Source organism: Petromyzon marinus, unplaced genomic scaffold, assembly GCF_048934315.1.
Source record: "Petromyzon marinus isolate PM22_M1 ecotype Great Lakes invasive population unplaced genomic scaffold, UKy_Petmar_22M1.pri1.0 PM_G_Scaffold_58, whole genome shotgun sequence".
Lineage (NCBI taxonomy): Eukaryota > Metazoa > Chordata > Hyperoartia > Petromyzontiformes > Petromyzontidae > Petromyzon > Petromyzon marinus.
This window is the reverse complement of record NW_027423011.1, coordinates 202,524-217,305: the sequence shown is the minus strand read 5'-3', so window position 1 is coordinate 217,305 and position 14,782 is coordinate 202,524. Positions and strand designations below refer to the sequence as shown.

General features: G+C 47.4%; 1 protein-coding gene across 1 annotated transcript; it reads left to right on the top strand.

Annotated features, from left to right (window-relative positions):
• Positions 1 to 1,878: 1,878 nt before the first annotated feature.
• On the top strand, positions 1,879 to 11,339 carry LOC142905331 (hydroxylysine kinase-like). Its single transcript, XM_076062343.1, has 5 exons — positions 1,879 to 1,931; positions 4,839 to 5,166; positions 8,112 to 8,254; positions 9,691 to 9,871; positions 11,020 to 11,339. The coding sequence occupies exons 2-5, from the start codon at positions 4,842 to 4,844 to the stop codon at positions 11,337 to 11,339; spliced, it is 969 nt and encodes a 322-aa protein (XP_075918458.1). The 5' UTR covers positions 1,879 to 1,931; positions 4,839 to 4,841.
• The last annotated feature ends 3,443 nt before the right edge of the window (positions 11,340 to 14,782 follow it).

Below are 14,782 nucleotides of genomic sequence, written 5' to 3'. Positions count from 1 at the left end.
CTGCTTTGTGTTCACGAATGCGGTCCGAGACATGGCGTTTGGTTTCTCCAATGTAACTACTACCACAGAGGCAACTTAGTTTGTAGACACCAGGGTACTGTATGTCGTGATAGCGAACTAATGCGTAAAATGCTCCGACATTTATAATGAACTTAGGTGGGTGACCACTATTGATTCCCATGTCACAGGGCTATACCTAATACATGAAAACTTGAAATGAAACTTGAAATAACAGACTGTTGAGGCAATTGCTGTTGGCGAGTAACAGCGTCTATGAAGGCTGGCACAGCACACGAGCAGTGGGTGGCCAACAGCAGGCCCGGCCACCAGAGACCCACAGAGACCCACAGGGACACATAGAGACTGACAGAGACACACAGAGACCCACAGAGACTCAGAGAGACCGACAGAGACACACAGAGACCCAGAGACACCCACAGAGACACACTGAGATACACAGAGACCAACAGACACAGAGACTCATAGAGACCCACAGGGACACACAGAGACCCGTACAGACCCGTAGAGACTCATGGAGACCCATATAGACCCAGAGTAACTGAGACTCGTAGACACCCATAGAGGCTCAGGGACTCACAGAGACCCATAGAGACACCATCACCACCACCATCATCACAACCATGATCATCACCACCATCACAACCACCACCACGATCACACTGCACCAGGTACTCATTTAAAGCCATGCCGACCCATGGAAAGCGGTTTAAATATTCGGCACCATTATTGGTCGTGAGTGGGGAGGAATTGAACTCTGTTCACTGGGTTCGCATCACAGCGTTGCAAGCCACCACACTGCCGCTCCCCATTAGGACGACGCACACGGCATTGACAACCTTGATGCTTCCGGTTGCTTGCGATGAAGTGACCGGTTGGCTCAGCCTGTCAAGAGCACCGAGCTGTACCGCTGAGACCATGGGTTTGATATTCAGGCAACTTGCTTGTGATTTTAAACCATGTTTCTCAAGCGTATTGCATTTGGCTAAATTCCAGCTGAGAATGAAAATATCAGTTTCACTCTCGTACGTGAAACATTTTTCTCGGTGACAGGGCGTGTGGGGAGGTGCTGCTCATGACTGTTTGGGGGGGGGGGGTGGTGGTGACACGTGGCCCCCCAATGATCCGATCAAAATCCCTCATTTCGATCGGATCATTGGGGTTTACAGTGAGGGAAAAAAAGTATTTGATCCCATGCTGATTTTGTACGTTTGCCCACTGACAAAGAAATATAATTTTAACAAATATAATTTTAATGGTAGGTTTATTTGAACAGTGAGAGATAGAATAACAACAACAAAATCCAGAAAAATGCATGTCAAAAATGCTATAAATTGATTTGCATTTTAATGAGGGAAATAAGTATTTGACCCCCTCTCAATCAGAAAGATTTCTGGCTCCCAGGTGTCTTTTATACAGGTAACGAGCTGAGATTAGGAGCACACTCTTAAAGGGAGTGCTCCTAATCTCAGCTCGTTACCTGTATAAAAGACACCTGTCCACAGAAGCAATCAATCAATCAATCCGATCCCAAACTCTCCACCAGTCAACGCCCTACCTGGTTGATTGACGTTGAGAGACCACGCCCACACACGTGATCGTCTGACGTCGATTCCCACGTCTACACAGTAGGGAACGATTAATGAAGGTTCATTTTAGACCACTGTTGATTCCCATGTTATCCCAATGCAAATCGATTTTATTAGCCTAAGCCACAAATAAATCGGTTCCCATGTTATCCCAATTGAAATCGACTCATACATCCGTAACTCTATTATAATCGATTCCTAATGTTATCCCATTAGGAATCGGCGCGAGTATAGTTAATCGAAATTTAAATCGATTTTCTCTGCAGGTGACTTGGCGCAGCAGCCACGGGGAGCCGAGCCGATCGATACATCATCGGGTGCCAGGTTGTGGTGGACGTGGGGAGCGGTGGTGCAGTGGTTAGCGCACTGTGTGTGTGTGGGGAGCGGTGGTGCAGTGGTTAGCGCACTGTGTGTGTGGGGAGTGGTGGTGCAGTGGTTAGCGCACTGTGTGTGTGGGGAACGGTGGTGCAGTGGTTAGCGCACTGTGTGTGTGTGGGGAGCGGTGGTGCAGTGGTTAGCACACTGTGTGTGTGTTGAGTTTTTGTGCGTTGGGGTGGTAGCTGTGGACACAGTGGGTACTGTGTGGTTAGTAGTGACAAGTACATTATTATACAGCAGTGCCTTAAACTTGTTATTAGATTCAAGTATAACGTTGCAATGACTATTGTTTGCTAAACATAACTTAACATTTTTAATGACTGAGTTCAGTTTATGCGTGCGTTGGGGTGGTAGCTGTGAACGCAGTGGGGACTGTCTGTGTACTCAGTAGTGAGTAGTACATTATTATACAGCAGTGCATCTCATACACACACACATCTCATACACACACACACGCATCTCATACACACACATGCATCTCATACACACACACATGCATCTCATACACACACACACATCTCATACACACACACATCTCATACACACACACACATCTCATACACATACCCATCTCATACACACATCTCATACACACACGCATCTCATATACACACACTCGCATGCATCTCATACACACACACAAAGACAAAGACCCCCGTATAGCCTTAACATACTCGGGGCAATGGCTGGGAGCCAACACCTATGAAGGCCGGCCCAGCACACGATGGGGTGGGTGGCCAAACACCACGCCCGGCCGCATTTGTCTCCCAAGTGGCGATGTTCACACCCTGCACCAAGTACTCATTTAAGGCTGAGTTGACTTCAAAGACGGAAACAGGAATACTTCTTCACAATTATGGCAATTCGCCTGATAAAGCTGGTTGTAATAATCAGTGAAACGTCATACTCTAATGGTAAATGTTCTGGGTTTACTATCCAATACACCAGTGTGCTGAAGCAGTAACTTATTGGCACGTTTTGTTTACGTGAAATATGCTCTGACTTTAACATAGCTATTTCTGTGACCAGTTACAAGCTAATCACTCAGCTATTTCAATGCTAAATTCTATGCTAATTCCTTTGTTAAGGGGTACCTCTGCGGATGTGTATACTTTAACTTAGCTATTTCAATGAGTCATTTCAATGCTAAATTATATGCTAATTCCTTTGTCAAGGCGCTTTGTGTTCTTCTTCTGACACAGCTTAAAGGTCGTGATCTAAGCGTGGCTTCTCTCACTCCAGCGCTGTCCTCCAGACAGTCTCGTCCCTTCACCTGATGAAGGCCGCTTGTGTTGTGGCCGAAACGTCGTGATTTTTTGTTATTTTATTTTCACCCACGTGACTTTACCCAATAGAACTAAAGAGTATATTTTATACTTTTTGCATTGTTTACAGTCTGGAAGCTACCCACATGGCAAATTTCAAGTTTGTTGCATGTCGGAAAGTATGCTAAACATTTCGAACAGACACACATAATCACAAATTTCCCTTTTATATATACAGACGAAGGGGTGGGTGACAACACCACGCCCGGCCGCCTTTGTGTCCCCAGTGGCGATGTTCACACACCACAGCAATTACTCGTTTGAGGCTGAGTCGATCTAAGGGAGGCCCAGGAGCGGTTGAAATAATCGTCACCGGTGGTGGCCGTGAGCGGGAATTGAACTCAGGTTGCCGGGTTCGTAGCGCAGTGCGCTAACCACTACACTAATGCGTTACGCTTCCACATGCGTGGGTCACGTGACAGATTTGACGTCACAGCTCACTTGCCGTGCAGAAAAAAATGCATTATTGAGCTCCCCTCCCCTCCTCCCCCCCGAAAAAACACAAAAGTGTATTTTAATAATTTTTGCGTGGTGTACAGTCTGGAAAGTACCCACATGGCAAATTTCAAGTTTGTTGCATGTCGGGAAGTACGCTAAACATTTTGAACAGACACATAATCACAACTTTGCCTTTTACATGTGTATGGAAATAATTTCGGCCAGGGCTGCTCTGTGTCAGCGACTCTGAAAAATATGCTGACACCCGGCACACCACGTCCCGTGTGTACCTTTCGCTATCGCCGTGGCTACCGGGGCTGTGCTGCCCACTCCACTCCGCACCAGCGACCCAGAAAATATTCAGTGACAGATTAAGCCCTGATTATTATTCACACAATTACACGTCCAGTGGAATTTGAACACGTGATTTCGTGCTTACGGGACAAGGTGTTTACTCGGTGGGCCATAGCTGCAGCTCCCCAATGCTGCATAAACCCACGGTTCTTGTTAAAATTCCAGTTACAGTAATGCTACTTTATCAGGCACTGGCTGTATTTCCACTGAAATACACAAGGAGAATTCTCTGTTATTACGAATCTTATATCTGACATGTTTAAGTGGTGCTTTTCTGTTCGGTGAAATGTGTTGCTATTAAATGTGATGCGAGCAAAGAGACGTGTTTATTGATCGCTGATCGATCGATTGACTTCATGGCCGAGCGGTAGCGCGTTGCAGATGTTTGTGGTACGAGCCCCACGACCACCCCGGTTAACGCTGTGGGTGTATGAACTGTAAATATTGCGGACTGTCTGCTTCACAGTCGGATGCTGAAGAGCTCGGAGATGTAATTTAAATCAGTAGTATGCCACGTGTGTCGGCACAATTCTGTAAATGCGACAACTACTGTGGGCTGTCCGTGAAGCGTAGCGCCTCCAGGGTGTAGCCTCGTGTGTACGCTGAGCTTGTTTCGCACCGTACGTAGCCAACCGTGCTCATCGGAGGCGCCTTGCGCTGCACGAATGGAGCGGACGCCAACGTGCACTTGCAAAACCCAAAAGCTTTTTGATTGCCCTCGTTTTGTCCGTTGAAGACGATGCAAGCCGCGCCGCAGGACGATGGCCGCGAGCACGAGAAGCCGTGCCTCAGCGAGTCCCGCGCGGCGGAGCTGGTGGAGCGCCTCTACGGGGTGAGCGTGGCGGGGGTGAGCCCGCTGGCGAGCTACGTCGACCAGAACTACCGTGTGCTGGCGCGCGACGGTCGCCAGTTCGTGCTCAAGGTCACCAACACGCGGGACAGCCAGCGGCCGCAGATGCTCGAGGTGCAGATGGCCATGATGAGTTTCCTGTGGGAGAGGGGCTTCCCCATGCAGGAGGTGGTGGACAACGTCAGCGGGAAGATCATGTCGCTCGAGAACATCGGTGAGCTGCGCCCGCGTGGGTCCCGGGAGCAGAGACATTGGAGAAGAGATGTACGTAATACTAAATCTTGTTCTACTTGATGTGCGTCTCCATCTCCCTTTGTCTCCCCCTACATGCTAAGGCCTCGGCACAGAGACCCTATCTCTCTGTGCTCCGTACGTTGTGTCTCTCTTTGTGTCTCTGTGTGAACTCCCTTCTACTTAGGTGTCTGTATATATATATCTGCGGTTCTGTGTTTCCTCTCTCTTAAATTTTGCTCTTCTATGCCTGATGATGATTGCTTGCGTTGCAATCGAAACGTCGTATGCTATTATGTAATTTTATTATTATTATTTCTTATTTCTACGTGACTTTACCGAAAAAACCAAAGAGTCATTCCTGCAGTCACGAAAGTGACAAATCAAGTTTAATAGATGTACAGTGCAGTACAATTGATTTTGCTGCAACTGAACTCTGGCCCCCACAACATAGCACCACGTAGCAGCCTGTGATGCCTGTTTAATGCACGATTGTAACCCATAGAAGCCCTAATCCAGGCTCAACCTGCTTAGCTTTCAGATCTTATGATAGGGCACATTCCAGGTGATTTAGTCATAGGCTGATAGTAATCATACGAACACAGCATTGGTTTATACTTGCAAAGACAACGATCAATATCCGAGCATGAGGCGGTGGTATAATACTGGGTCTCACTCCACTGACGATAAGTGATGTAAAAGGATCGTACTTTTTAGTTTTTGTGAGGTTGGTGGATGTAACGCACTGCTTGTTGGTACTGGCCCAAGGTCCACATTGTGATATTTTGTAAATTCTTCATATATATAAAAAAAAAACAATGTTTGGTGTGTGGGATGAAACTGGAATGACTGCTCACAGCAAAGCCACACGGACGAGACGATAACATCTGTGGTGAGAGATTAGAAGCACACTTGCTGTTTTCTCATCTACTGACCTGCAGGTTGGTAGATATAATGTTTGTACAGTTCACCGATGCCGCCATTCGCCAACCGCACAGTGTGTTCCACCTCCCCACACTTCCGATGAGCACGGTTGGCTACGTACGTATGGTGCGAAAGAATTTCAACATACTTACGAAACCTAAATCGTAATTTTTGTTTCTGCTTATCTTCCCACGAGACCCTGAGAAGCAAACGTCAAACTCTTTGCATCGAGTTCCGGATTGGCTGACAAGGGGAACACGTCAAACCAAAACCATGTATTACATGAACAAGCATAGACGGGAGAGAGATGTCACAAGCGATATATTGTAGAGATATGAGAGAGATTTATTCATGATAAAGGTTTTTGGGTGAGATCGCGTTATTTATAAATGTGTCATAACCCTCCACCACCCGACACAGCCAAACAGTAAAAAATGTGTCACGTTGACAACAAAATAGTTCACTACTTTAGCCCACCGGTGTGATGAAGAGTGAATCCACAACATTTACAATATTTGAGTACGACGTTTCGCTGGTAATTACATCCAGCATCATCGGGCAATTCGCCATCATCATTTAACTCATTCAGAGAGAGATTTAATCAGAAATATGATATTTATTTGGAAGAGATAGGTGAAAGATCTATCCGCAAGAGGAGAGATTTAGAGAAATGCAAACATGTCGATACAGAGCTTATCTCTCCCCCACACCCACTCCGGCCTCCTGCATCGCATCACTTCTATTAATATTATTATTGTAATCATCATCGTTACACTTGTTTTCACAGCAGAGCCTCACTGAGTATCGGGAGGGTCTTGTCAAACTTTTCAGTTGGGGGGAGGGCGCGGGGGCGACGGTTGTCGTGTGTAATTTCAAGTGAGTATTGCTGACTGAGACATGTACTTAATTAGTTCTTGTAAGGCGTGGCGGGATAGTTGTCCTGTAGACCAGAATGAATTAATTTTGGTGGTTCGGGCTTGGCCCACGGGCTGTAGTTGGGACAACACTGGGCTGCTAAACATTTGTAAAGCAAAGTGCTTCATAGCCCATCGGATTCCTCCAGTAAAAGTACATATTTTGATTATAATGCCTGGGCTAGCAGCGCTCCTTTAAACCCAGGCTCGGGGTTCATCGCGTGAGCTGACATCGCCGCCCAACGCCGTGTTTGGAATGCGAAGATCACGGAATGCCGCTGACCCTTATATTTACGTGATGGAACGAGCGATAAAAGTCGCCTCCTGATGCAGATGGGGCCCCCATTCACCCTGCTCCTAAGTAATTTGCTCAAGCTGAACCCAGGGAATTCAGCTAGACTCGTGTGCTGACGTATCCATTCTGGCCCGAACCTGGGCGAATTGCCCCCGGTTCCAGCCAGCGTGCGCTAAGGCGTGAGGGTTGCGTGCCACGTTGCAACTTTGGCGGATGCCTTACGCATGGGTGTGGTGAGGTATTATTCCTCTCAAATGCTTTATTTAGCTACAGCGGTTTAGACAACAAGGCCATATAGGAATGCGAATTTCGGAATGCGTTCGTGTTATTAATTTCTGCGTTAATAGTACCGTGAAAGAAAGTCATGAGGAAAAAATCACTCCAATTTACTATTTTTTGGGGGGGGGGGAACAAATACTCGATTCAAGTTGCTTGAGAGATTGGCGTTTTAAAGACTACACGAATTTTATGTGCGTTATATATCGGACTTAGCACATTCATTATTGTTATTAACCATTTAATACTGAGCAGCAAATTGTCGCTTAATTTCCTAAACAAAAGAATAGTAGCCTTGGCTATCAGTTGAGCAATTCATCAGAGACCCTGTGTAGTATAGCACGTGGGTAATGAACACAGGGTGCAAAGTGGTGAGTTGACACTTTGGCCAGACCTTGGAGGTTCCGATATCAGCTTCCGAACAGCTTTTTATGTTCCAGCAAAAGGAAGCGACGGTGAGATTTCACTAACCGTGGTGACCTCTTGACCTCGGTGGCGACTCCTGCTGTGAATTCTCAGACTGCGGCGAAGGAGAGAAGGAGTTCAACGTGCGGCTGCTCACGTACCTGCCCGGCGTGCCGCTGTCCAGGGTGCTGGCGGATGGCAGCCTGTACTACCAGGTGGGCAAGCTGGCAGCGAGCATCCACCAAGCCCTGCAGCAGGTACGAGCGCACGAGCGCCTCTTGACACGTGACATGAGACTGCAGGGATTCATATTCTTGTTGCTTTCGGTAAAGTCACCACCACGTAGAAGGGAAACAATAAAATAATAAAAAAATATAAAACAATGAAATTCTCACGACGTTTCGACTGCAACACAAGCAATCGTCATGAGGTGTGAAAACCACAACAAGGAAATTTGAAAAAAAAAAATATTGTTGTGGTTTTCACACCTGATGATGATTGCTTGTGTTGCAGTCGAAATGTCGTGAAAAATGTATTGTTTTATATTTTTATTATTTTATTGTTTCCCTTCTACGTGACTTTACCGAAAGAAACAAGAATATGAGAATATTCGCCAAAGTAAAAAGGCAAAAAAGAAATAACTCGCAAATTACTTCATTGGGAAATGCGGAGTGATAGTTTCCCCAACCCCTTACTGCGACAATCTTAAAAAAAAAGTCTTGAGTCTCGGCGAGCCTTTTCTCTCGGTATGCAAGTGTAATGTGACGTAACGAGCCCACTCGCTCGGAACGTACGCAGCTGTTCATAATTAGCAACGTGAGAGTCCTTCCAAGTGATCGAATGGCTGGTTTTCAAGCAACGTATTTTTGTTGTCTGCCCCCCCCCCCAAATTTTATTCCAAGCGTCGGGGTGGAGCGGTGGCGCAGTTGTGAGCACACTGCGCTACGAACCCGGCCACCTGAGTTTTATTTCCGGCCACGGCTAACATTCGTGGCAAGTGATATCTGAACCAGTCCTGCCCCCCCCCCCCACCCCCCCCTTTGTCCTCTATCCTTCACCAACCTACACTGACCAGTTTGGCGAAGTATGGTCAAACACCCTACATGACCAACACTGAATACGGCAGTGCCTTGATAAGGGCTGTATGAGTTGTGCTAATTGGTGCCATGTCATGAGATGGAAAAAAACATCTCATTCTGTGCATCACCTCTGGTTAGAGAATGGCCCGCAGAAGGTGATCTCACAAAACTACTTCTCAGATCCATTCAAGTGTCCTGTTATTCACAAATACCAATCAAACATTTGCCAGCCGCACGCAGGACTTGGGCAGCCTCACCCTCAGCTGCATAATAAGTCTAGATTTTTAGCTTTCATGACTGCAAGGATTCATACTCTTTGGTTTTTTCGGTAAAGTCACGTAGGTAAAAATATAAAATGATAGAATGAAAAAAAAGTAGTTGTTTTTTCATTTATTCTTTTATTTTATAGTTTTACCTACGTGACTTTACCGAAAAAAAACAAAGAGAAAATAATAAGTCAAGGAGAACATCTTTTCTGAAACGAAGACTATCCTTTGCTAGCTTGACGTTTTGCTGCGTTTAACTTACATGTGTACTCAACTGGCCAATGCGATGTTAATCTCGTATTGCATTTTTTGTCATCTTACCGCCTTCGTTTTTAAACATCTGCATAGTTTGAGCACCCGTTCCTGCACTCCCTGCAACGAGACGATTTCATCTGGAACCTGTCAAACACCCACCTGCTCGAGTCCTACCTCTTCACTCTGGACGGCGACCCCAACCAGGGTCTGGTCAGGGAGGTCATCGCCAAGTTCCGCGAGGAGATCCAACCCAACCTGCACAAGTTTACCAGATGTACGCTCGCCTCGCAGCTTCACCCGGGACGTAGCTCCATGCCTCAGGGGGCGAGGGGCGCTTCAGGCCACCGACGAGGCCTTGAAGCCACGACGGGTGCCGCGTACATGTGTACGTTGAACTTCTTTCGCACTGTACATAGCCAACCGTGCTAATCGGAGGTGCGGGGGAAGGACAACAAACTAAACACAAAAAATCAGTTCAAAAATAAATTAGTGTTCAATCTAGGTTTAAAGTGCATAGCTCCAGTGCCTTCCTAATATCGGAAATAAGAGCTTTTCAGACGGCCGCAGAAGTGCATCTGAAAGCGCGCGATGCGGTGACCGTCTTTGTTTGTTCGATGGTTAGCCAAAAGCCGCTGCGAGGATCACCCGAATTCGCGTGATGGTTTATGCTGCTTGACGAGATCAGCAAGGTATTGTGATTCATTTGTGGCAAGCATTTTCTTTGCAATGTGCTTCACGTGATTACTTTTACCCAGCATACACAGATGCATTACAAGGCATGCATGTAATGGGGGACACTCGCACAGACACTGATCACAGGTGAAATCAAATGACAGGGTTATTACATTCAGACGCTACTGTATATAAATCATAATTGTAATTTCTACCAAATCATTTTTCAATGGATGCTAAATTGTGTTCAACAGTTTTTGTTACACATATACTCATAATAATAATGTACAGCCCTTTGTCAATGCACTATCTGGACGAAGGCATTCCCAGGCTGTGTCGGGTCATGGGGGTTGTTTTGCCTCCTTCACCATGCTGGTCGGTGAGGAGGTAGGTAGGATCCCAGGACTGGTTCAGATATCAGTGATGTTCTCCATGGCCGGGAATCAAGGGCTCGTGATGCGGTGTGCAAACCACTACACACCGCTCCATATCTCGCCCCCGTGCAGGGTTGTACGACGCTGGTGGGTTATTGTAATTCTGTGCCTTTGAAGGCAGGAGAAGAAGTCGGTGATTCACTGAGACTCTGCGGGGGCCGTTCTTAGACTCGCACACGCGGCTTGCGCAACACCAATCGTGCGGCCGGAATAAAAACGGCACGGGCACGAACGATGACGACGGCGACGAGGGGAGGACGGTCAACAATAAAAGACAACGGACGAAATCAAATTCGATGTTTTCCCCTCGCCGCAGGCATAATCCACGGTGACTTCAATGACGACAACATCCTGGTGCAGGAGGTGGCCGCGGGAAGCGAGCAGCAGCAGCAGCAGCAGCAGGGGCCCAAGTCGGCGGAGGGAGCGCCGCGGCACCGCATCTCCGGCGTTGTGGACCTCAACTCGATGATGTTCGGCTACCACGTGTACGACCTGGCCATGGCCATCATGTACATGATGGTGGAGAGCGGAGAGGCGATGGAGGCCGGGGGTCACGTCCTGGCCGGCTACGAGAGCGTGCAGGCCCTCACCGAGGACGAGAGGAGGGCCGTTTACTTCCTGGTGGCGTGCAGGTGAAAGCAGAGGTGGGGACGCTAAAATCCCAGCTGATCAACAAGTCGGCAGCAAAAACCCTCTTGAATAACAAACGATATTAACCGTCACGACAGCAACGGCAACAACAACATGGTCTACTTTTCCCCGCAGGTTCTGCCAGTCGCTGGTCATGGCCCGCTACACGATCCTGCGATACCCGCAGAACGCCTACTACCTGCTGATAACGGCGCGCACCGGCTGGGTGAAGCTACGCGAGCTCTGGACGAGGGGCCTGGAGGACATGCAGAGGCTGTGGTCCGATGTTGCGGCACGGTACAGAAACTAGAACCGCGGTGGAGATCGAGACGGACGGCGAGGAGAGAGAAGGGGGAGTTTGGGGTGGGGGGGGGCCCACCGTGAGACACGTCCTCCCACTCGCCCCACCGGTACCTCCCGATGCTTCGCAAGGAACCGGTTTCAACTTGAACGTGGCGCCGTTGGTTTTGGACAACGTGCGATCTTTGAATACGGAATCTGAAAAATGTGAATTGCTCATGCCAGGCACTTAATGCATAGGAGAGGTTTTTCGTGGCTTCAGGTTGAGGAGGCCACAAGTGCCACCTCGGGTTTTCCAGTCTCGGGCGATGGCGCGCGCGTCCGGTGGATCCGTTGAGTAACTGGAATGCGACGGCATTGGCTTCATCGGCAATACGATCCATCGGCAATACAAGTGTAGGGGTGCTATGGGGAATAAACACATGGCACGGGAAGGTGTGGTTCACCCACACCTTGGTGGCTACAACGTCCACTAAGGCTCCAGTGGGTATAAAGTGCGGGGAGCCAGGGAGCTCGGGGCAGAGTGTGGGGCCCGAGGCTGAAGCAACCAGTGAAGAAAGGCCAGCTAGGTGAGACCCTGGAACTCCTGTGACAGTTGCCCTTTTCAGGGCCGGCACAGCAAGCCAGTGGTGCGGCCCCAGAGCCCCAGAGTCAGAGTCCTTCTAAGGGCCGGTCTGGTCGGCAGGGTGCCGAGATCTGTGCCTAACCAGGGCTGGATCTGATAGCCTCCCTTAGAGCCCTACCAGGTGGAACTGGGAGCCTAGAGCTTAGGCTAGAGAGCCTGGGGTGTGTTCCTGAGTTATACGGGTGGAGGGGCCGCTACCCCTTCTAGTGTAACCCTTGTTAAGGTTTAAATAAATAGTGCTGCTTCTATTCTGCCGTCTCCGTGTCCTGGAACCCACTACAGTAGTATAGTGTATAGTAGTGTAGTGTATAGTAGTGTAGTGTATAGTGTAGTGTATAGTATTGTAGTCGTTAAACACCGCCACCGCCTGACACTGCCAATTCGTAAGGTTGCGTCAGTATACAAAATGAGTTCCTCTCCAACATCCAAGCTGTGAGTCCTAAACTCATGCCACATTTTGCTAACTTTCTAAACCCTTACTGGTTGGCCATGCCGGGTGGTGGCGGGTTTAATGACATTCATCACCCAAAAACAACGACTACTGGATGTTAATGTAGATGTTTATTGTTCATGTTGTTATTCCTCGTTATTAAAGAAGCCTACTATTACTGGATGTTAATGTAGATGTTGTTTATAGTTCATGTTGTTATTCCTCGTTATTAAAGAAGCCTACTACTGCTGGATGTTAATGTAGATGTTGTTTATAGTTCATGTTATTATTCCTCGTTATTAAAGAAGCCTACTACTACTGCCTGTTAATGTAGACGTTGTTTATTGTTCATGTTGTTATTCCTCGTTATTAAAGAAGCCTACTACTACTGGATGTTAATGTAGATGTTTATTATTCACGTTGTTATTCCTCGTTATTAAAGAAGCCTACTACTACTGGATGTTAATGTAGATGTTGTTTATAGTTCACGTTATTCCTCGTTATTCAAGAAGCCTACTACTACTGGATGTAGATGTTGTTTATTGTTCACGTTATTCCTCGTTATTAAAGAAGCCTACTACTACTGGATGTTAATGTAGATGTTGTCTATTGTTCAGATTGCCACGTATTCTTGGTTCTTTCGGTAAAGTCACGTAGAAAGGAAACAATAAAATAAGTAGGCTCACATGACATTGACTTCTCCAAGACAGAGGTTCTCTGCAAGCCATGTGGCTACCATGAGATATTCGTTCATGAGGCTATCCACAAACACAGAGACAATTTCAACCGAGGAGATGGATTCTGGCTTAGCAATCATTGGAAGGATTTGATAAACCATTTCGGGTCTTAATTGATTGTTCACGCTTACGTTGGCTTTCAGACCGCATCAATTATTTTCGTCTCCCCCCTCCTCTTTTCCGAACATAGATGGACTCGTCCATCTGAACAAACTTGTCAAATCGCTCTCCGTGGTGCTAACGTTAAAAATAACTGCCACTTTTTTCAAATTTTCTTGCTGTGGTTTTCACAACTGATGATGATTGCTCGTGTTGCAGTCGAAACGTGAGAATTTTATTTTTCTATATTTTTATTATTTTATTGTTTCCCTTCTACGTGGTGACTTTACCGAAAGAATATCAATCCCTGCAGTCACGAAAGCTTCAAATCAAAATTTAGATTGCCACGGTTATAGCTTTTAAATCTTTACTGCGGGAGTTTGCCACCGGCGATGGTTCTCCCAAGATCGCCCTCTCATCGAGGTCAGCCTCCCGTGGGACATCTCCAAGTCTTCGCAGAAACGTGACTGAGCAACTCCTGTTTTTTTTTGTCAGTCGCGTGAAAGTACGCCACTCAATCCCGTAGGCATTGTACACGCGCCAGTCACCCGCCCCTCCTCCGCCGTCGTGAATGCAGGGCGCTTAAAAAAAAACAAACGTCAACGCCTCCGAGAATCTGCAACATCGCCACGGGAAACGCGCCGCCGCCTCCGGGCTCCGGAGAGCCACCTGGAGAAGACCCCGGGCGTAGCGTCGACAGCGACGGGGACGACTCATCGACTTTCTGAAGCCGTTAGGACGAACCGCCGTTGACGCCCGCCAGCGGCGACGACGTCAACAACGCCGAAAGTTGCGAAGGGGCCGAGTCGACGCTCGCGACGGGGTTTAACGAACTCGCGACAGCGCTGTCCTCCAGACAGGTCTCGTCCCTTCACCTGATGAAGGCCGCTTGTGTTGTGGCCGAAACGTCGTGAGAATTTTATTGCGTTATTTTATTTTTGTTATTTTATTATTTTATTCTCATTCTACGCGGTGGTGACTTTACCGAAAGAACCAAAGAAGATGAATCCTTGCAGTCACGAAAGCTTTAAATCGAAATTGAACTCGCGACCTTTCCCGATGTATTTCCTTACGCTGAACAAACAAAAAAAAACAGTACGGAATTGCTCGCAGATTTTTAAGCGCTTTAATTTCGAGCGTACGCTTGACGTCGCCCTTACGGGACGGCACTCGATGAAGCGATATTACAGCAACGAACAGAACAAAACGAACATTTACTTTACAATCGCAACGTATACATTACCACGAAAGTCCACGC